Genomic DNA, 23,467 nt, shown 5'->3' with positions numbered 1-23,467 from the left:
TCATTACGCTGGGTTCTCTTGTTGCATAGCCCAGGCTCTTGGCACATGAACTCCGTAGTTGTGACATACCGCCCCTAGAGCATGTGGGCTTCAGTAGTTGAGGCTCACAGGCTTGGTAGTTGGGGTTTGTGGGTTCTAGAGTGTGGGCTCAGTGGTTGTGGCATACAGGCTTAGTTGCTCCTCGGCATGTGGAATCTTCCCAGACTGGGGACCAAACCCGTGTCCCCTGAATTGGCAGGTGAATTCTTTTCTACTGTGCCACAAGGGAAGTCCTAGACTGAGTTTTTTTATTGACGTGATTGTGTTTGGGATCTAACATAGCTGAAGAATAAAGCTTTAGAGGATTTATTATAGAAAATAGGAAGCTAAAGAAGACAACTTTTAGAGAATTGTTTTATGTTAGGAAGCATTAGCGGAATTCTTACATTTAATATTGGGTCTGTATTTGTCATTATGCACAAAATTAGGTCTACCAAATGTATACCTCTTTGGTATACAGTTCAGTTGCTAAGTTATATCCGACTCTTTGTGACCCCATGGACTGCAGCACACCAGGCCTCCCTGTCCATCACCAACTCCCGTAGTTTACTCAAATTTATGTCCATCGGATCAGTGATGCCATCCAACCATCTCATCCTCTGTCATCCCCTTCTCCTGTCCTCGAACTTTCCCAGCATCAGGGTCTTTTCCAAAGAGTCAGCTCTTCACATCAGGTGGCCAAAGTATTGGAGTTTCAGCTTCAACACCAGTCCTTCCAATGAATATTCAGAACTGATTTCCTTTAGGATGGACTGGTTGGATCTCCTTGCAGTCTAAGGGACTCTCAAGAGTCTTCTCCAACACCACAGTTCACAAGCATCAATTCTTTGGCTCTCAGCTTTCTTTATAGTCCAACTCTCACATCTATACATGACCACTGGAAAAACCACAGCTTTGACTAGATGGACCTTTGTTGGCAAAGTAATGTCTCTGCTTTTTAATATGTTGTCTAGGTTGGTCATAGCTTTTCTTCCAAGGAGCAAATGTCTTTTAATTTCATGACTGCAGTCACCATCTGCAGTGATTTTGGAGCCCAAGAAAGTAAAGTCTGTCACTGTTTCCATTCTTTCCCCATCTATTTGCCATGAAGTGATGGGACCAGAAGCCATGATCTTAGTTTTCTGAATGTTTAGTTTTAAGCCAACTTTTTCACTCTCCTCTTTCACTTTCATCAAGAGGCTCTTTAGTTCTTCTTCACTTTCTGCCATAAGTGTGGTGTCATCTCCATATCTAAGGTTATTGATATTTCTCCCGGAAATCTTGATTCCAGCTTGTTCTTCATCCAGTCCAGCATTTCTCATGATATACTCTGCATATAAGTTAAATAAGTAGGGTGACAATATACAGCCTCTTTGGTATACTAATCAACAATATAACTGGGAGGTGAACTTATTTTTAACCCCCAAACTCCAAAACCGAGGTTAGTTTTATAGTGTGGTGTTACAGAAAGAACTTTGGGCTGGGAGTCAGAAGTCCTGGTTGCCTTTCTCTAGTTGTGGGCCTTGGATACGTCTCACAAAAAACATTTCCAACCCCAATGTCATCTAACACTTAGTGGGTGCTTGCCCTGTGCCAGGCAGCATTCCAAGGGCTATGTGTGAGTGCTAAGTCACTTCAGTTGTGTCCGACTCTTTGTGACCCTATGGATTGTTGCCCGCCAGGCTCCTCTGTCCCTAGGATTCTCCAGGCAAGAATGTTGAAGTGGGTTGCCATGCCCTCCTCCAGGGAATCTTCCCACCCAGCGTTCGAACTCACATGTCCTGCACCTTCTGCATTGCAGGCAGATTCTTTACCACTGAACCACTGGGGAAGCCCATCCTAAGGGCTGCTGCTGCCGCTGCTAAGTCGCTTCAGTCTTGTCTGACTCTGTGTGATCTCATAGACGGCAGCCCACCAGGCTCCTCCGTCCCTGGGATTCTCCAGGCAAGAATACTGGAGTGGGTTGCCATTTCCGTCTCCAACTCATGCATGCATGCATGCTAAGTCACTTCAGTCATGTCCGACTCTGTGTGACCCCATAGAGAGCAGCTCACCAGGCTCCTCTGTCCACAGGATTCTCTAGGCAAGAATACTGGAGTGGGTTGCCATTTCCTTCTCCTCTAAGGGCTGAGTTTATATCAACTCATGTAACTTCTCAATGACTCTGCAAAGCAGCTTCTTCCTGTTTCACAGTTAAGGAAATTAAGAAAAAAAAGTAATGCATACCATGTGACGCAGTTAGTAAGATGTGGGGCTTTAACCTCAGTTCTATATTTGTGGAAGTGATCCAGAACATGCACAAGGTGCCATCTAGCTCTGAAATTTTATGTCATAAAATAAAGTCAAAACAAAATAAAGATAGAGGATAATCAGGTAAAATGGGGTCTACTTCTGTAGAAGTTTATTTTCCAAAATTTGTCTTGGAATTCATTATTTCTCATGTCCATGCCTTTATGAATAAGAGTGGAAACCAGAACTTCCAGCTGGCCTTGCATCAATTTGCGTAGGACAGAAAGGGAAAAGCACAAGAAGAGATTAAACCATGGATAGCAAACTTGGGGAACTTCCCAGGTGACTCAGTAGGTAAAGAATCTGCCTGCAATGCAGGAGACAGAGGAGATATGAGTTCAGTTCCTGGGTTGAGAAGATCCCCTGGAGGAGGGCATGCAACCCACTCCAGTATTCTTGCCTGGAGAATCCCATGGACAGAGGAGCCTGGCGGGCTACAGTCCATAGCGTCACAAGAGCCGGACATGACTGAAACAACTAAGCACACACAGTACAGCAGACTTGTCACCTCCTCCAATGACAGTGTCTCATACCTATTTGTACTTACAGTTAAATCAGAGTACAAACTTTCTAAATGTCAAACGTCTAAGAGTATTCTCATTGACCCTCGAAACTGGTGAAGAAATACCATGAGCAAATGATTCACTTTCACCAAGAATTAGTAGCAGCTTGAGATAGAACACTTGGTTTGTAAGTCTTGGAAGTCCAGCCATATTTGATCTCAGAATTACATGCTCATGATGCTCTCATTACAAGAAAACAGGTCATGTCACATTCAGGGTAAGGAGATTGGAGCTGGACTGTACTTCAGTAGTAGTATTGACATCCTGGTGACACTCATTTGCAGGTTTGGGTCATGTCTGTGGTTCGATTCATTAAGAACAATAGAGAAAAGATTCTTAAGTTAGCTCCCCAAAGTGGAAGCAGAGCTCAATAATATAACACAACTACTCTAAAGGCATTTGACCTTATTTGAGAAGTAGGAAGTCTTGTGCGGGTTTATTGCTGAAGTTTGCACTTTTATTATTTCTCTGCATTTCCTGATGTTGAATTATTCATGATCAGTTGGGACTTAGTAATAATTAAGCTTTGGACAGCTATTTTGCATGAGGTCCAAAGTCACATTTGAAAAGTACACATGCTGTGATTAATACCCCTCTCCATGTCTCCAAAGGAGACCAAATGAATGTTTTGTTATTTAAAAAAAAATCTTAATTAAAATGTTTCTTTGAAAGACAGGTTTCCCCCCCCCCCCCCATACCATGCAGTATGTGCTGGTCTTAGTTCCTTGCTCAGGGATCAAACTCAGGACTCCATCATTGGAAGGGCAGAATCTTAACCACTGGGCCACCAGGGAAGTCCTGAAAGATAGGCTTTAAAAAGTATGCAAAAAATGTAAAAAAAGCTTTAAAAAATAAATGACATGTAAAGCCAAACACAAGTTAATGACTTGACTAAAATCTCCAATTCTGTTTTCCTGTGATTTATAAAGCCAAATCAAGAGAGGGCCTAGGTATGTAACAAGATGTCCAGATTATTTAAAAATTTTTTCTACAATTAAAAGCATGTTATATTACTTATGCATTTATGTACTTGGTTTTAAATTTTTATAGTTTTTTTAAATTTTTATAGTTTTTTAATGAAGTTTATTTGATTTATAGTGTTGTATTAACTTCAGGTATATAGCAAAATGATTCAGTATTTTGGTAGATTATATTTCATTATAGGTTATTATAAGATAATGGATATAATTCCCCATGCTTCACAGTATATGCTTGTTGCTTATGTATATATGTATTTTGCATCTGTTAATCCCATATACCAAAGTTGTCCCTCCTCCCCTTCTCTCTCCTCTTTGGTAACCACAAGTTTGTTTTCTATATTCTGTAAGTTTGTGTCTGTTTTGCATATACATTCGTGTTATCTTTTAGATTCCACATATAGATATTATCATATGGTATTTGTATTTTCTCTGTCCAACTTATTTCACTAAGCATAGTATTCTCTAGGTCCAGCCACATTGCAAATGGCAATATTTCATTCTTTTTTGTGACTGAGTAGTATTCCATTGTGTGTATTTACACACACAAACATACATATATGTGTGTATATATACATACCCTGCATGTCTGTTAAGTTTCTTCAGTCATGTCCAACTCTGTGCAACCTTATGGACTATAGCCCTCCAAGCTTCTCTGTCTATCATGGGGTTCTCCAGGCAAGAATACTGGAGCCAGTTGCCATGCCCTCCTCCTAGGCGGGGATCTTCCTGACCCAAGGATTGAACTCACGTCTCAGTCTCCTGCATTGGCAGGTGGATTTTTTACCACTAGGATCACCTGGGAAGCCTATATATATATATATATATATATATATGTATGTATATATATATATAATATGTATATATGTATATACTGAGTATGTATGTGTGTGTGTGTATATATATATATATAGTATGTATATATGTATATACTGAGTATGTATGTATATATATATATATACATATATATATATATATATGTATATATACTATGTCTTCTAAACCTCATTGTCTGTTGATGGACACTTGGGTTGCTTCCATGTCTTGGCTATTGTAAATAATGCTGTTATGTATATTGGGGGGCATGTATGTTTTCAAATTAGTATTTTTATCTTTTCTGGATATATACCCAGGAGTTGTATTGCTGAATCATATGATGCTCTATTTTTAGTTTTTTAAGAACTTTCATACTGCTTTCCAGACAGTGCCTGGAATAGTGGCTGTACCAAATTTACATTCCTACCAATAGTGTAGTATAGGCGGGTTCCCTTTTTTCCACATCTTCTCCAACATTTTCTTATTTGTGGACTTTTTGATAATAGCCATTCTGACAGGTGTGAGCTGATATCTCATTATGGTTTTGGTTTGCATTTCTCTAAATGAACAATATTGAGAATCTTTTCACGTCCCTCTTGGCCATCTGTATGCCTTCTTTGGTGAAATGTCTATTTAGGTCTTCTTCCCATATTTGACTAAGTTGTTTGGGTTTTTTGATATTGAGTTGTATGAACTGTTTGTATATTTCATATATTAACCCCTTGTCAGTCTCATCATTTGCAAATATTTTCTCCCAATCTGTAGGTTGTCTTTTCATTTTATTGATGGTTACTTTTGCTATGCAAAAGTTTAATTAGACCCCATTTATTTTTATTTCTTTTGCCTTAGTAGACTTACACAAGATAATATTGCTACGATTTGTGTCAGAGAATGTTTTACCTATGTTCTATTCTCAGAGTTTTATGGTTTCAGGTCAATTAGGTCTTTAAATCATTTTGAGTTTATTTTTGTATATGGTATGAGAAAATGTTCTAATTTCATTATTTTACATGTAGCTGTCCAATTTTCCTGGCACCACTTGTTGAATAGATTGTCTTTTTTCCATTGTATATTCTTTCCTCTTTTGTTGTAGATTGACTGTAGGCGTGTCAGTTTATTTCTAGGCTCTCCACTCTGTTCCATTAATATATGTGTCTCTTTTAGTGCCAATACCATGCTGTTTTGATTACTGTAGCTTTGTAGTATTGTCTGAAGTCTGGGAGGGTCATATCTTCAGCATTGTCCTTTATTATCAAGATTGCTTTGGCAATTTGGGGTCCTTTTTGGTTCCATATAAATTTTAGGATTGTTTGTTTTAGTCATGGGTATTTTGACAGGAATTGCATTAAATCTATAGATTACTTTCAGTAGTATGGCCATTTTAATAATTTTAATTCCTCCATTCGAAGAGCATGGGCTATCCTTCAATTTCTTGGAATCATCCGTTTTCTTCATCAATGTTTTCAAGTCTTAAGAGTGTAGGTCTTATACCTCCTTAGTTAAATTTATTCCTAGATATTTGTCTGACAACTGTGTCTAGGACTTCTAATACTATGTTGAATAGAAGTGGTGAGAGTGGGCTTCCTTGTCTTATTCCTGAATTTAGTGGGAAGGCTTACAGCTTTTTACTGTTGAATATTATGTTGACTGTGAGTGTGTTGTAAACAACCTTTATTATGTTAAAATATGGCCCCTCTCTACCCATTTTGAGAGTTTTTAATCATGAATGAATATTGAGTTTTGTCAAATGCTTTTCCTACTCCTGTTGAGATGATCTTGTGGTTTTTGTCTTTTGTTGATGTTGTGTATCACACTGATTGATTTGCCTATGTTGAACTATCCTTGTGACCTCGGAATAAATCCAGCTTGATCATGGTGTATGATCTTTTTTAGGTATTGTTGGGTTTGGTTTGCTTTTATCTAATTGTTAATTGCCTGTTTTCCCTCATTATAAGGAAGTTCTCAGAGCAGGAATTTTCTCTTGTTCCCTGCTTTATCCCATGGATCTGTGCCATGTAAACCTTTATTGACTGAAAGCAAACAAAATAGACTTTTTAACAGTAAACTCTGATCACAGTCACATATTTCCTTCAGATCTATATTGTATTATTAATTCTTGAGAATATGCAGTCATCTAAAATGTTGTAGTAATTAAGTCATCTTAATGGAGCCAAGTAGCAAACATGGGATAGCTTATCTTTACAAACTGAAGAGTAGTTAGCATCAAAAAAATACATATTCTTTTTCTGTTTATCAAAGAAATATATAATAGTTTTCATATTGTGTTTATACCATATGCTTCTCATTACATAAATTCATGTCCCTGGCATCCAAGCAGTACCATGCATTTGACAAAAGAAGGAAATACCAGAATTCACATATGTCATAAATCTGTGATTTAGGGAATTTATAGTGTACTTTGTTGCACTGAAAACAAAATTTAAAAGATGTGTTTTCTTCATTTTCACACCATACAAATTTTATACCATAGAGAAAATACCACATTCTTACAAGTTCACTAAGTGAAAGGTTTCACTAAGTGAAAGGTGTGTGACTAAATGATGAGTTTAGGATTAGACTCATGGGTTTTATCCACTTGGTTATAACCAGACTAGAATAAATGAATGGGTCATACCAAAATGACGAGTTCTCCATCTAAAGAAGAGCAAAACACCCCACTCTTCTCAAACTGGCCTTGGGGAACCTCAGAGCTCACAAATACAATAGAATTTATGCTAGATGGAATTAAAAGGAGATTCTGTTTCCAAATCTGCCATAAGACATAATTCAAAGTTTGAATGGAAATTGTTTCTACCAGAATATATAAATGTCTTGTTTGGGGTTTCCCTGGAGGCAAGAAGGTGAATGCCAGCAGGTAATTGGAAGGTGATTCCTGGAAACACTGGCAACGGAGGGGAAAGTGAGCCAAGGAAGAGAAGGAAGCCATGGGAGAGTAAGTTATGAAGCCTATTTCCACTCTGGGCCTCTGGACATCATTCCCACTGGGGATGCTAAGGGAGCATGTACGATATGACTCAGTTTTCCCAACCAAGGGGTGAGGTGGCTGGGGTATTGACTCACCAAGTCCTTATCTATCATTGGCTTCAGGCTGCCATCAGTGACTAAGAAACTCTCAAAGAGTTGCAGGTGTTCACAGTAAGAAGCCTTTGGTAATTAATGGATTCAGAAGTCTCGGTGCCCTTAAACACACATATTTGATCATGTATCATGTTCAGTTCAGTTAAGTCACTCAGTCGTGTCCGACTCTTTGTGACCCCATGGACTGCAGCACACCAGGCCTCCCTGTCTATCACCAGCTCCTGGAGTTTACTCAAACTTTTGATGCCATCCAACCATCTCATCCTCTGTCATCCTCTTCTCCTGCCTTCAATCTTTCCCAGCATCAGGGTCTTTTCCAATGAGTCAGTTCTTTGCATCAGGTGGCCAAAGTATTGGAGTTTCAGCTTCAACATCAGTCCTTCCAATGAATATTCAGGACTGATTTCCTTTAGGATGGACTTATTGGATCTCCTTGCTGTCCAAGGGACTCTCAAGAGCCTTCTCCAAAACCACAGTTCAAAAGCATCAATTCTTCAGTGCTCAGCTTTCTTTGTAGTCCAACTCTCACATCCATACATGACTACTGGAAAAACCATAGCTTTGACTTGGCTAAGTAATGTCTTTGCTGGCAAAGTAATGTCTCTGCTTTTTAATATGCTGTCTAGGTTGGTCATAACTTTTCTTTCAAGGAGCAAGTGTCTTTTAATTTCATGGCTGAAGTCACCATCTGCAGTGATTTTGGAGCCCAAGAAAGTAAAGTCTGCCACTGTTTCCATTGTTTCCCCATCTATTTGCCATGAAGTGATGGGACCAGATGCCATGATCATGGTTTTCTGAATGTTGAGTTTTAAGCCAACTTTTTCACTCTCCTCTTTCACTTTCATCAAGAGTGGCTTTAGTTCTTTGCTTTCTGCCATAATTGTGGTATCATCTGCATATCTAAGGTTATTGATATTTCTCCTGGCAATCTTAATTCCAGCTTGTTCTTCATCCAGGCCAGCGTTTCTCATGATGTACTCTGCATATAAGTTAAATAAGCAGGGTGACAATATACAGCCTTGATGTACTCCTTTCCCAATTTGGAACCAGTCTGTTGTTCCATGTCCAGTTCTAACTGTTGCTTCCTGACCTGCATACAGATATCTCAGGAGGCAGGTCAGGTGGTCTGGTATTCCCATCTCTTGAAGAATTTTCCACAGTTTGTTGTGATCCACACAGTCAAAGGCTTTGGCCTAGTCAATAAAGCACAAGTAGATGTTTTTCTGGAACTCTCTTGCTTTTTGAATGATCCAATAGATGTTGGCATGTATCATGTTACTCCCTGTTTAAGGTCCCTCAATGGCTCCCAGAGCCCATAGGATGAAGTCCAAACCCTTCAGCCAGGCTCATGAAGCTCGTCAGCATGCTAGGCCAGTGGTTCTCACCAGGACAGTACCACTTTCATGAGGGTGTTTTGAAAATTCACAGTGACTTTAAAGGTAGGCATGATGGCTGAGGGCACTAATGTCAAATAACGCTAGACATCCTGAACTTTATATCACCAACCCCAGGCATTGTACCTGGCCCCAAATGGATACTCAACAAATTAATGTGTACATGTAACAGCTCTCACGGAATGTGGAATAAACTCTTAGAAGCAAAGCAGGATGGATCTTAACCACAATGGAAGAAAAAAATCCACTCATTTGCCTATCCATTGATTCTTGAGATCAAGATTCCTTTGCTGAAGTTAACCCAACTTTGCCATTTCAAATACGGTCTTTGGGGACATAGACGATTTTTTTCCCTACCCTCCTCCCAAACAAAATGTTTGAATCAGGCAACTTTGGAGAAAGACGGTGAAGGGTCCACAATCCTTTTGTTGTTGTTTAGTCGCTCAGTCGTGTCTGACTCTTTTCTGACCCCATGGGCCATAGCCTGCCAGGCTCCACTGTCCACAGAATTTTCCAGGCAAGAATACTGGAGTGGGTTGCCATTTCCTTCTCCAGGGGATCTTCCTGACCCAGGGATCAAACCTGCATCTCCTGCATTGGCAGGCAAATTCTTTACTAAGTCACCTGGGAAGCCCCCAGAATCCTTTGCCAGCGCAATATACATGTAGAAAGTGAGACCCAAACAGGAAAACTGGATTGAACTTGGAACTAAATTCTGATTCTTCTAATTTCCAGTTCTGGGCTTTAAAAAAAAAAAAAAACAAATAGTGCCTCACTCAAGAATAGCAGAACTCCTGCGAGTCAGGACAGTGGGTTTGGGGCAAGTTATTATCTGAGTGAATACAGTTGTCAGGGTTTTCTATTTTCTAGAAATCTTGCCATCTAAAAATCATTTTATAAGACGATTCATGAATGCAGGGAGTCACACAAGGACAAACATTTGCATGTATAGAACACAAAGAATTTACCTTTTCCCTTTTTTATTTCTGTGGGCTTCCCTTGTGGCTCAGCTGGTAAAGAATCCGCCTGCAATGAGGGAGACCTGGTTCAATCCCTGGGTTGGGAAGATCCTCTGGAGAAGGGAAAGTCTACCCACTCCAGTATTTTAGCCTGGAAAATTCCATGGACTGTATTGTCCCTGGCGTCACAAAGAGTCAGACACGACTGAGCGACTTTCACTTTTTTATTTCCACAGCATCCTAAAGTACTTCTTTAAGACTTAGGCTATTTATTCTAATAATATATTTACATTTCTGTCACCTAGTGGTAGGGATTATGTCTTAGTCATCTTTATATCGCAACCAAACACTGTCCAGCCCATGATGACCAGGAGACATTAAATGTTTGTTAAAAGAATGAATAAATCTATAAACCATGTATGAGAACTTTTTGAAAATAGAGAGGCAAATATGTTTAACAAATTTTTCCTTTTAACAAATTTTCCTATTTTTATCTTTTTTTTTTAAAAAGGTCACAAATGTAGTTCTAATCTTAGAGTTCACAGAATATTTCTCAACCCAACTTTCCTAAATCAAGTTGGAGTGACTTTGAGTAAAAGCCTTTACTCTTAAGGCCTATCTAAACTGAGTTTCCTGGCTTTAGCTCTCAGAAATCATTCTATAGGGTTTACGTAGGAAAAAGTAAATAGACAAGCCTGGTAGGCATATGCCAAGTTATTATTACATTCAATTGTGAACAAGAAAATAGCAAAAGATGTTTACACATGGGACAGGAAGGAAGTGCTCAGGATGAACTCAAGCCATGCCTTCCCCCAATAAAGACAGAAAAGCCCCTGATGACTGAGTGCCTTAAGTTGGAAACATGAATTTGGTAAAAGTCAAGGGAGCTCACATGCAGACAACAAGATTCTATTCATGGACAAGGGGATTTTTCTATAAAGTAACCATATTGAAAGGGTCATAGACTCACTTAAAAATCTGAAGAAACTCCTATTGCTCCTCACTATAACATATTCCCCTCCCCTCCACATACAACATTATTCACTGTTGCTGGTGGTGAACTGATCCCCACTCCCCTCCCCACCACCACCACTTCATGTCATGAAGAATGAAATCTGGTGGCAAAATTGATCTCCAGTGAGATCTAACTTCAAAATTCATGTTCTTTCTGTTATGTTGATAAGTGATCTTAAGATTTTGTCTGCTCTAAATCTCCCATTGATGTAAAATTGTGTAGTGATATGTACTTTATATAGGTGTTGTTAAGAGTAAACAGTTACTCTCTTTAAAATGTTTGAAAGTGAAAGTCACTCAGTCGTGCCCAACTCTGCAACCCCATGAACTATACAGTCCATGGAATTCTCCAGGCCAGAATACTGGAGTGGGTAGCCTTTCGCTTCTCCAGGGGATCTTCCCAACCCAGGTATCAAAGCCAGGTCTCCCACATTGCAGGCAGATTCTTTATCAACTGAGCTATCAGGGAAGACTAAAATGTTTAGCATGTCATAATCACTCAACAAATATCAATTACTTTCTTTTCCCCAAATCTCAAGTGGGGAGTTGGCAAAATTTGAGGAGAATATGGATTATGATTTTTTTCCTCTTTTAATCTTACCTTCATTTTTTCCTGCTTCCTAAGAAGTGAGAGTCCTATTGTTAAAGATCATATGTTCTTATATTGTTGGTTGTCCAGCCCATGTCACCAGGGAGTAAAAGGAACCAGGGACCATCTGTGTATCCATCTCCACTAAGTGTCCTCACTCAGTGGACAATAAATACCAAGGCCTGGCATTTTGTAGCTTCTAGGTAAATGTTTTATGGACTTCCCTGGTGGTTCAGATGGTAGAGCGTCTACTTACAATGCAGGAGACCCTGGCTCAATCTCTGGGTCGGGAAGATCCCCTGGAGAAGGAAATGGCAACTCACTCCAGTATTCTTGCCTGGAAAGTTCCATGGATGGGGGAGTCTGGTAGGCTACAGTCCATGGGGTTGCAAAGAGTCAGACACGACAGCAATATAGCACTCAGGTAAATGTCTGAGTAAGGAAAGAGGGTAGGAATAGAAAGGGAAGGATGGAGGCAGTGAGGTGGGAAGGGAGAAAAGGAAGGAAGAATGAAGTTGTTTGGATTTTTTTTTTCTACCATAAATCCCCAAGAACAGAGTCCTTGACAGGCACGGGATGAAGGAAAGCAATGTGTCCCTAAAGACACACTTTCTCCTGCAGAATTTAACAGTGTCTGCATTGAGTCTAACACTTCTTCACTGCCTCCTTTCATGGAACAAGCAGACATGAAAAGAAACAGACTAGGAAAAGACATCTATTTCTAGACCATGTTGCTGGGGTACAATTGATGGGGAAGGTGAAGAAGCGATGCCATTTTCTTCCTTGGTAGGATTGGTGATGGAGAAAATGTTGTAAAGTTTGAGGGGGGGGACTGATGTGACGGAAACTCATCCTGGGTGTGGCCTCAGGCAAGGCACCTCACACATGGAGTTTTTCCATCTGTAAGATGTCAGCGCTGGTCCAGATCAATGGATCTCAATCTTGGTTCTCCAACAGAACCACCCAAGCAGTTTCCAACTGTCCCCATGCCCAAGCCATAGTCCAGACAGTAGACTCACCTTAGGTGGGTCACAGGCATCAGTAGTTTCAAAGTTTCCCAGATGATCCCAATATGCAGCTGAACTTGAGAACTACTGGGCCAGGTGGTCTCTAGACCCTCACTGCCCTAAGTGGTTTTCAACAAACTGCCTGGGCACCACTTGGGTTCCTTTTTGTAATCAAGACTCAGCCCTCATTCCAGAGCCACACAGACAGAACCTGCATTTTCACAAGTGCGTGCTAAGTCGCTTCAGTCATGTCCGACTCTTTGCGACCCTATGGACCATAGCCTGCCAGGCTCCTCTGTCCATGGGATTCTCCAGGCAAGAATACTGGAGTGGGTTGCCATTCCCTCCTCCAGGGGATCTTCCCAGACCAGGGACTGAACCTATTTCTCTTGTGTCTTCTGCATGGCAGGCAGGATCTTTGCCACTAGCGCCACCTGGGAACATTTTAACAAGAGACCCCCTGGTAATTTGTATTGACATTAAAGTTTGAAAACTCTGGCTTGGACACCCTCCCACCCTGCCTTTTCATCCAACAGTGCTTTACTTCTGGTGTTGATATTTCAATATAACTTCTGGATCTCAACCTCAGGCAGATCATAAGGGTTGAAAGCTTTATATGTGTGTTATGTGTATATATTCAGCAAGCACAAAAATACCCCATCACACCTGTTCCATGCAGAGGGCTAAGTGGAAATAGATTGGGAAAAAATAAGTATCCCTGTAAAAAGGGCGGGTGATTTTATGATTCTGATCAAAGATTGCTTTTCCTTTGTAGAATTCAGTAGGGCCGTCTAAAGAGCAGTTCTCTTCAAAGTCAGCCCTGCCAGTGTGGTTATTACAAACACCTGCCTCTAAGTGGCAGTTTGTGACCAGCATCTTCTCGCCTGGCTGCACATCATTTCCAGGTTTTCTTCTCTGTTCCTCATGTTTCCTAACCATGCCCTCGTCGATAGCTCTCCCCAGGAAATAATGGGTGCATTGGCGGAGGAGTGTTTGACTTCCTCCGAAAGTTTCCCCTTTCATGTTCCCCTTGTCATGTTCATCACCTCCTTTAATTAAACAAAAGTCACCGCTGAAAAAAACAAAGCAGAAACGGCATCAAAATGCTGAAACTAAAGCTAGGAAGTGACAGATAAATGCTATGTGAGATGTAATTCTGACTCCTGATAACTCAGGGCTACGCCGGTGGGAGGCTCGTCATGTTCTAGTAGGACTTTTTTGAATAATGGTGTTTGTGGAGGAGGGAGTGATTTGGGTCTGAATGTTTGGGGAGAAGTGGCATGGGTGAAAACTTAAGTCTCAGTTCAATTCAATTTCTAGATTTTAGGTCACAGTCACTGTGGTGCCTTGCCCACATGCCTCCGGCCTTAACATTTCAATAGGACTTCACCAGTTGGCATCTGCAAGACTAAGGGCTTTCTTTGGCTCAGCTCTCTGCCCTCAGCTTTCTCTGCCCCCAGCTCAGCAAGCAGAAGTCCTAGGATCATTGCCCTGATAGAAGGCAGTGCCCTTTAGGCAATCTCTGAATTCAGATGGTGTCTAAAAGCTCCCTCGCCTGTTGAGCGAGATCATGTGGCGATGCACAATCTAGGCTGGCTCTGGGTGATGCTGTCAGCCTGACGCTTCAGTGGCCCCATGATAACTTGATACATTCCTGCTATTGTTTTCCTCCCTTCCCGATTCACTCCCTCACTCCCCTACTACTGTTTTGTGTGCCTGTAGAGCAATCTGCTGCTGCTGCTAAGTCGCTTTAGTCGTGTCTGACTCTGTGCGACCCCACAGATGGCAGCCCACCAGGCTCCTCCACCCCTGGGATTCTCCAGGCAAGAATACTGGAGTGGGTTGCCAGTTCCTTCTCTGGTAGAGCAATCTACTTCCACTCAAATCCTTGCCTTAGCATCTGCTTGTGGGAAAACCCACACTTAGACAAATTTAATCTTGCATTTGCTTCAAAATACTTGTAGGTATGCCATTCATGCCTTTATATTCTTTCCATTCAATTTTGAGATTTTCAGTTGATAGAACTAGTTATGATATGAAGATTTCAAAGGGTTTTAGTAATGGCCTTGAAGAGATCATCTTATTACCTTGTTCATGAGACCCATTGACATCTGAAGTTACCAAGGAGTAAGATGATGAAAAAAAGGGGTCAGTGTAATAGTAGCACAGCCCAGGGGGAGATAGGCGCTGGTTTCCAATCCTGGTGCTATACTTGTTAGCCTTGTGAACTGGAGCAAGTCATTTCACCTCTCTGCCTCTCAGTTGGATGCTTCAAACATGAGGGAGCTATTCACCCCTAACCTATACAGTTGTGAGTGTTCAGTAAGATGTGTGTAAAGTGTTTAGGATAATGCTTGTCACTATTAGCTATGAGCAGTTCAAGGCTTAAGTGGTTACTAACCAAGAATACTGAGTCCATTAAGATGTCTTCATGCATAAAACAGAAGATCCAGTGGAGCATTGCTTACACCAGTACGGATGTCCATGGTCTGCAGCAGACATCTGCCATATCCCCATTTTGCATATTTCACTGCCTAGAATTAAGGCATATACCCATTATGTAACCAGGAGTCAAGCTTACAGTCAAGACAAATCTCCTCTTTCTCTATATTTTTCATTTTATTTCTGATACCAGGTCACAGGTGTATCAGACTGTTTGTTATTGCTGTGTAACAAATTATCCCAATAAGCCTCAGTAGCTTGGCTGGCACTGCTGACCATGATTGAGTTTATTCATGCATCTGCGGGTTGGCTGGTATACACTAGGCTTGCTACAGGTCTGCAGTTGACCAAGTAGCTCTGTTCCCCCTGATTCTCATTCTCCTTGAGTCATGAGGCTGGCTGGGGCATCGTCTTCTCACCACCATAACAGAGGCCCAGGTCTTAACGTCTAGGCGTGGAACTGGGCCTTATGCCATTAGTCAAAGCAAGTCACACAGCCACGTCCAAAGCCAAAGTGTGGGACCAGAGGCTCTGCCCACCGTGAAGCTACAGGGTGTGGATGCAGGGAGGGGGTGCAGGAGGGACCAGTCATTCATTCTATTATAACAAGTTGTCAAAACAAAGAACCTCTAAATACCCACGTGGATTCTCTGAGCTCATGTAGCACTGGTGTTTCTACCGTGATTTCTGCACTGGTTATTATATTACAATATCCTCTGGCGGCCCCCATGTCAGGAAAGCTGTTGCAAATGAGCAGGAGAGATCACTTGTCAGCTGAAGGGGTCGCCCAGGACCTAGTGACCTTCCAGCTCTAGCCGCCCGTGATTTGCCGTCTGGGAAGAAAACCTCGCAGAGTATGAAAGCGCAGAAAGTAAGACAGAAGTGTCTTACTGAGAGAGTGAAGGACGGCGGGTGGTGCTGGAGGCGGTTCCCGGCCACTTGTGCACGGCCCGCCCCGCCCTCCCTCGCGCACCCGGAGAGGAGCCGCAGTGCGCCTCGCCGGGGCGCCCCTAGCCTCTCCCGGACCGCGAGCGCCCCAGCCGCAGTTGCCCAGCGTCCCTTTCCCGCCCGCGAGGACCGAGCCCCAGGAGGAGCCGAGGCCCGGAGCGGCTGACCGCAGCGGAGGTGGTGGCCCCGGGGCGCCCGGGGTTCCGCGCCCTCCCGAGGGGGCGCAGCAGGAGGCACGGAAGAAGGAGGCCCCCCGCGAAGATGCTGCAGCCCTGGGCTCTGGCGCTCCCACTTCTGCTCTCCTGGGTGGCAGGTGGAGTAGGGAAGGCAGCCAGGTGAGTGTCTGGCTGACGATTGGCCCCGGGCCATGAGCTTCCCCGCCCCCCACCGTTGGCCCCTTTTCTTTGTCCCCAGTCCCCCTAGGCACCCGTGGGCATGTGTATCTGTACACGTTGAGCCGGAATTCAAAGAGGATGTCAGGCTGGGTGCGCCTATGGACTCCCCCGCGCGCCCCTCTGGCGGGCTTTGCAGCACCTCCTTGGCATCAGCTGTGCCCCACCTGGCTGCGTCCTTAGGAGGAGGCAGACGTGCGCAGACCCACCGGTGCGTTCGGACTCGGTGGGCAGCAGACATCCACCGTTGGGCCGCGTGTGTGTCTGTTTGTGGGTGGCTGTGTTCCGTGCTTGTACCGTCCTGTGTTTTCCACTCTATTGGAAGGGGGCCAACTGATCATCAGTGGCTAGTTTTGCTGGGGAAGGAGGGAGAGAACCAGAGGACGATCCATGGTGAGGGTTTACTGAGCCTTCCCTGAGGGGCTGGGGGGCCCTCTACTCAATGCCTTTATGATTAAGGTTGATGAACTGGAAAGAAAGGCCGGGATTGTCAGATGAAATTGACTCTCTCTTGCCTGGCAATTCAGTCTGAAGCTGTTTCTTTACTTCTCACAAACTTTTCTAAGCCCTGAAACTTATTTTTCCAGAAATCAGCAAAGCCACCTAATAAATACACACTTATAGTGCACCGTGTAGGCCTGGCAGGGTCCTAAACACGTGAGAGTTATGAACCCATTTAAAGCCTGTAAGTGCTCTGCCTGGAAGATACTGTTATTATAATCCTCGTGTTGTAGAAGAGGAAAAAGAGGCACAGAGAGGTCCAGCAGCTTGCCCCAAGAGGCACAGTCAGTAAATGAAAACACCAGCGTTGAAGCCCAGGCCATCTGGTCTGGAGTCCCTGCTCGTCCCCAGTGCTGCACTGTTGCTGTTATTTAATCGCTGGGTCATGTCTGACTGTTTGCGACCCCATGGACTGTAGCCCTGCAGGCTCCTCTGTACATGGACTTTTCTTGGCAAGAATACCAGAGTGGGTTGCCATTTCCTTCTCCAGGGGATCTTCCTCACCCAGGAATCGAACCCGCATCTCCTGCATTGGCAGGAGAGTTCTTTACCTTTTACTTTTTGAGCCACCAGGGAAGCCCTAGAACAGCCTTTTGGGAATCACTCACTGAAAAAGTATTCCTGTTTCTCTTGCTTTCCAAGGCATACCCTAGTTTCTTTCTCTGCTGTGGCACTATTGAGCCCCATTGGGCTGGGCAGGACAATTGTTTGTTCAGGGTGGTTAGAGAGTGGTTCTATGTACTGTAGGATTCTTAGCAGCATCTGTAACCTCTGCACACTAGATCAGTAGCAACTTTCCTAGGTTGTGACAATCAGAACTGGTTCCAGACATTGCCCAAAGTACTGATATGGGGCTGGGGGGTTTGCACAGTTGTTTCCAGCTGAGTGAGGACCTCTGCACTATTAGATTTTTAGTCAACAGTTTCTGTGGAGAGCTGGCTGAGAGCCTTGGTTTGGAATGGGCTTCTTAAAGGTGAGCCTAGCTATCTTTGTTTGAATTACAGGAAAAATCTTTCATCAGTGTCAGTCACAACATTAAGGGATTTTGAAGTTCAAATAGAATAAGCTTTAGACCCAGTTCTTAGAATGTATTATCACAAGTTTCAATTTCCTTTTCATGATAAAAATGTAAGAAGATGCAGTTTGCTCATGATCACATTTCCTGGAATGCTAGAGGTTCTGGCATCGCTAGAAAGCCCACTTAAGAGACATCAAGTGCTATTTGGAGATGAGATTAATAGTTGTTTTAGCAGTGGACAAACTGACCTCCAGGAGCCTCAGTTTCAGAGGGCCACCAAATTAAATCAGAAGTCGAAAAGCTCCCAAGTTAAACCCAAGAATATTACAATGGAGGCTTGACATCAGGATTTTGCAGTTTCACAGTTTTAAAGAAGTGAGCAGTGGTTTCTTTCTGTGGTCTCAGGTTCACGAACTGGTACGCTCATTATCTGTGCAACATGCTTGGAAACGTCTCATGCTCAGTTTTTCAGGAACTGCCCAGGGACCAGCTGTAATCACCCCCAGCCCCCAGGTTACAGATGGCACGTGAAAAAGGCAAGGAGCTCGGAGCACGAGAGCGTGTCCACTGGTTATTTCCTGAAGTTTTACGACTTTCAATAAAAACTGACTGCTTTATAGGGATTTCTAAGATAAGCACCCGTTGTTATATTTTTTAATTGAGACACCGTACCTTAATTTCAGTGACCTAGAAGATTATATGCCTCTTAAATGGTGATTAGTGTATTAGTAGTCAATTAATGGAGAAGGCAATGGCAACCCACTCCAGTGTTCTTGCCTGAAAAATCCCATGGATGGAGGAGCCTGGTAGGCTGCCGTCTATGGGGTCGCACAGAGTCGGACATGACCGAAGTGACTTAGCAGCAGCAGCTGTCAATTAACAGTCATCAAGTGAATAAATCCTCAGCAGCATGCATTTTTTTCATCTTCAGTGTCAGAATTTGGCGTAAACCCTTTACTTTTATCTTGTATGCTACTTCAAACTAATATTCTAAGTATCACTGACTTACAGTATTATTTTCAAGTGTACAACATAGTGATTCAGTATTTTTGTAGCTGACACACCATACAGAGTTCTTATAAAGTACTCACTATTTCCCTATGTGATCCCCATGCGTTTTAACGCCATTTGGGCTTTGGGACTATTTAGATGCTCTCAACCTGCTTGGTCCAATACAGTAAATACAGGAGTCACTAGCCCCATGTAGTTGTTGAGTACTTGAAACATAAGCAGTCCAAGTTGCGATGTGCTGTGATTGCAAAATATACACTTTGAAGACTTTGTAATAAAGAACATAAAGCATCTCACTAATCATTTTATATTGAATACATGTTGAAATGATAATGTTGTGGATATAGTGCATTAGATAAAATATATTACTAAAATTAATTCCACCTGTTTCTTTTACAGTTAAAACAATATGGCTACTAAAATTATATTTTTATTGCATGGTGTTAGTCTAGAACACTTACTGATCTGAACTCCGTCTCCAGCGTTCCAGGTCCTGACACTGGTACCTTTCTGCCTTGGGCACATAAGATAAATATGCTATTAACTTTGCTGTTCTTGTGTTTGATGTGTGGAACAACTTCCTTCTTATATTTATGCAATGTACATTTTTTCTCTATTGAGTTCAAGTAACAATAATGTGAGAGATAAAGGAATTACTGAGTTCATGTATTCATGGACAGAGGCCTGCTTTCTGCAAACTACACCCTGTTTGAGAATTGATTCTTCTCAGAGCCCTGCTAAGGAAGTGTCACTGTCACAATTTTCCACAAACTTAGTGGCTTAAAATAGCATAAATTTGGGACTTCCCTGGTGGTTCCGTGGTTAGGACTCCGTGCTTCTATTGCCAAGGGCACAGGGAACTAAGATCAAATCAGTTCGATCCCTGGCCGGGGAACTTAAATCCCACAAGCCTTGCAGCATGGGGCAGGGGTGGGAGCAGGGATATACATTTATTTTCCTAGAGTTCTGGAGGTTGGAAGTCCAAAATTTGTCTTATGGGGCTAGAACTAAGCTGTTGGCAGGATTTGTTCCTTCTGTAGGCTCCATGGGAGAATCCATTCCTTGTCTCTTAGACTTATAGAGGCTCCAACAGTTCTTGGCTTGTAGGCACATCACTGCATCTCTTCTTCCTTTGTCACCTTGCCTTTTCTCTAACTCTTAATCATGTTCCTCCCTCTAAAAAGAACCCCCGTGATTATACCTGGCCCACCCAGAAAATACAGGGTGACCTCCCTGTCTTAAGATGCATAAGAGCACATGTGAAATTTCCCTTTTGTTCCATAAGGTAACATTTCGAGGTTCCAGGGATTATGACATGACCGTCATTTGGGGGGTCATTATTCAGCCTGCCACAGGAAGTCTGAGCTATGAGTCTGTTGTTCTTGGTTTTATGGACTGGATCTTATATTTAAACTTAATTTTAATGACTTGTGAGTGGTTGGCATATCATTCCTTTCTTTATTCTTAAAACCAGGGTTTGTGGGAATATACCCAAAACTCGAGAGCTGAGTGTTTCTAGGAAATGGTGACCATGAAATGCCCAATTACAGTATAGAAATCATTTCTGAGCAGTCTTGTTTCAATAGTTTCGTTGGTTCAAAGGGTGTTAAAGTCCTATTTCTATGTAATTTATGTACATAATCTAAGGTTATGTAAACATTAAAATGAATAAGTATATTATCTAGTCTTCATAAATCAGATTGGCATTCAGCTAATTTTGTTGAAACACTATTATATGTCAACACTTTTTCAGTGTGATTTCAGTCAACTGTCTCTTCAATCCTAAGAAATAAGTATTGGGTCTCTTTGACAGACAGTGGGATGGAGAAAATTGAAATTAGATAATTCCTCAAGAACTGCATTGGATTTGGTCTTCTGCCCTAACAACAGTGACATTCCAATATTTCAAATTTGTTTCTCAAGAAAAATTGAATACATAAAAGTTGACGTTCTTACAAAGTACTTTCTCACATGTTATCACCAGTGAGCCTGTTGAGCTTGATGCTTGCCCAGCACCATCAAGGGATGTGTGTAGAATAAGTGGGGAGTTCCTGGTGCTCCATTCTCCCAAGCCCATCCTCTCTAGGTTTCCATTCTCTCAGAAGCAGACTCTGAGACCAGAATTCAAATGTGCATGGTTTATTTGGGCGGTTGTCCCCAAAAGTTCTAGTTTTAGTAGGACAGAGAAGGGAAAGACATGTTATATAAATAAGTTACTATTGTGATTTAATTCTGCTGGGGAGTTCTAGAAGACAGTAGGGCCCAAGCCTTAGAATGATCCCCGCTGAGGCTCAGGAGCTGGGGTATCTGTGCTCCCAGCAGTCATTGGTGGAGGGCCTCAGAGGGTGCCGAGTCTACGTGTTCAGCTTGCTATGCTCACAGGCAGCGTGGGCTCTGTAAGGAGCCCTGCATGTCTGGGTAAGGAATTTGAGCTTTGATCTGAGGGCAGTAGAGAGCAAAGCAGGGCATCGCTGGCTGAATTCTTTAATGATAACCCCATTATTTCCAATTCATGCTCAAAATTATCACACAATTGCAAAAAATAATTTTTAAGATAATGAGCAATAAGTTAGTTTACCTGGCAACATTTTTTCCCCTAGTGTACATAATAGTAGTCCATAGTATCTCAGATTTAATTAATACAAATTAAAAATCAAAATCCCAAAGCAGCAAATACCTTTATAAAGATCATCACCTTGTCCTTCAAGTTTTCCCTCTGTTTGATTTCTGGTCCCCACATATATTACAGTTATCTATTGCAATTCAACAAAATACTGCAAAGCTTAGTGGTTTAAAACAACATTTATTATCTCACCGTTTCTGTGAATGGGGAATTCAGGAGCAGTGTGCCTGAGTGGGGCCTGGGGTTTTTCACCAGGTTACAGATGAGTTGTTGGACGAGGCTGCAGTTATCGAAAGGCTTGACTCCACCTGGAGGATCTTCTTTCAAGATGACATGCTCACACAGCCATGGGCTCCTCGCCTTGTGGACCTCTCCATAAGGCTACTTGAGTGTCCTTATGAGGTATCAGCTGACTTCCTACATATCAAGAGTTACAAAAGAGAGATAACAAAGAGGAAATTATAATGCCTCCTATGTCCTAATCTCAGAAGTTACTCTCCATCACTCCCACGATAATCTCTTCATCAGAAACCAGTCACTAACTACAGTCCCACATCAGTGTTAGGTCCAACTGCTCACCACTCAAAAGCCAATACTTGAGAGGCAAGATTGGTGGGAAGGAAGTTTGCTTAATTTCAGAGGACAGGGTGAACTCATGTCCAAAGGCCAACTCTTCACTGACAATCAGTAGGCAAGAGCTCTCATAGGGGAGTTTCAGGGGTGTATTGATGGAGGGAGGGGGCTACAAGTGGAAACAACATAGTCAACTCTGACAGTCCTATCTTGGAATTGATCATGTGGTGGTCTGATCAGTGTTAAGTCTGATTGTTTTAAGTACAGTTAGTTAATCTTCAGCTCCCAAGGTTGGTTTGTTCCCATTTCTCTGAGGCCAGTTCTCAGAACTGTGGCAGCTTATGTCATGACTACAGCCTGGTCACTGTATAGTTACATTCTTGCACATGGTGAGGGCTTTAGTGTCTATGAAACAACTCAAAGGATATAGCTCAGAATATTATCTATAGTTCTTGAGGAGGAACTAAAGGTCCTTGACATTTCTTAACGACCAAACTATTATTATTATGGTTGGATAGCATCACCAACTCAATGGACATGAGTTTGAGCAAGCTCTGGGAGTTGGTGATGGACAGGGAAGCTTGGTGTGCTGCAGTCCATGGGGTCGCAGAGAGTTGGACAGGACTAAGCGACTGAACTGAACTGAAACTATTATTATTGTGTCTCTTTTGCTTCTGCATTTTCTCACTTATCTGATTAAATTTTTCTACAGGCAAAATGCAAGAGGAAGACATGTTGGGGAAAGACTATAGAGTCCTGCTCTATTTCATAAGGGAAGGGGAATTGGGCTTAACTTTTAAAAGGAGGAATATCAAAGAATTGGTGGGCATATTTTAAAAACATCACAAAGCATTCTCATTTTCCTTCTCTCACAGTGATTACTCCTCAGCCTCCTTTCCCAGCCTTCATTTCTACAGAGATCAGTCTCTGACCCTATTATCTTCCGTATCTAAACTATCTCTAGGTGATCTTGCCAGTCCTTGCTCTTTCATGCCATCTGTATGTTGATAACTTAAAAATGTGAATCTTAAATCTTAGGCTCTCTCTGCTGCATTCCCTTTTTTTAATTTTTTCTAATTTTTATTGGAGAATACTTGACTTACAATGTAAGTAAGTGCACAATGTTAGTTTCAAGTGTACAGCAAAGTGAATCAGTTACATATATACATATATCCTCTCTTTTTTAGATTCTTTTCCCATATAGGCCATTACAGAGTATATAGTTCCCTGTGTT

At 42.1% G+C, this 23,467-nt stretch overlaps 1 protein-coding gene across 3 annotated transcripts in view; it reads left to right on the top strand.

Moving 5' to 3' along the window:
* Positions 1-16,149: 16,149 nt before the first annotated feature.
* EGFL6 (EGF like domain multiple 6) overlaps positions 16,150-23,467 on the top strand; it is a 55,379-nt gene continuing 48,061 nt past the window's right edge. Inside the window, exon 1 of one of the 3 annotated variants that reach the window (XM_061137786.1) lies at positions 16,150-16,450. In XM_061137786.1, the coding sequence (XP_060993769.1) occupies positions 16,377-16,450 (74 nt within the window). In that variant the 5' untranslated portion in view covers positions 16,150-16,376. The remainder of the gene's footprint in view (positions 16,451-23,467) is intronic. The other 2 variants (XM_061137784.1, XM_061137785.1) reach the window with 2 other exon arrangements.

The sequence above is a fragment of the Dama dama genome, chromosome X (assembly GCF_033118175.1).
Source record: "Dama dama isolate Ldn47 chromosome X, ASM3311817v1, whole genome shotgun sequence".
NCBI classification, from domain to species: domain Eukaryota; kingdom Metazoa; phylum Chordata; class Mammalia; order Artiodactyla; family Cervidae; genus Dama; species Dama dama.
This window is presented reverse-complemented; position numbering and strand designations above follow the sequence as displayed.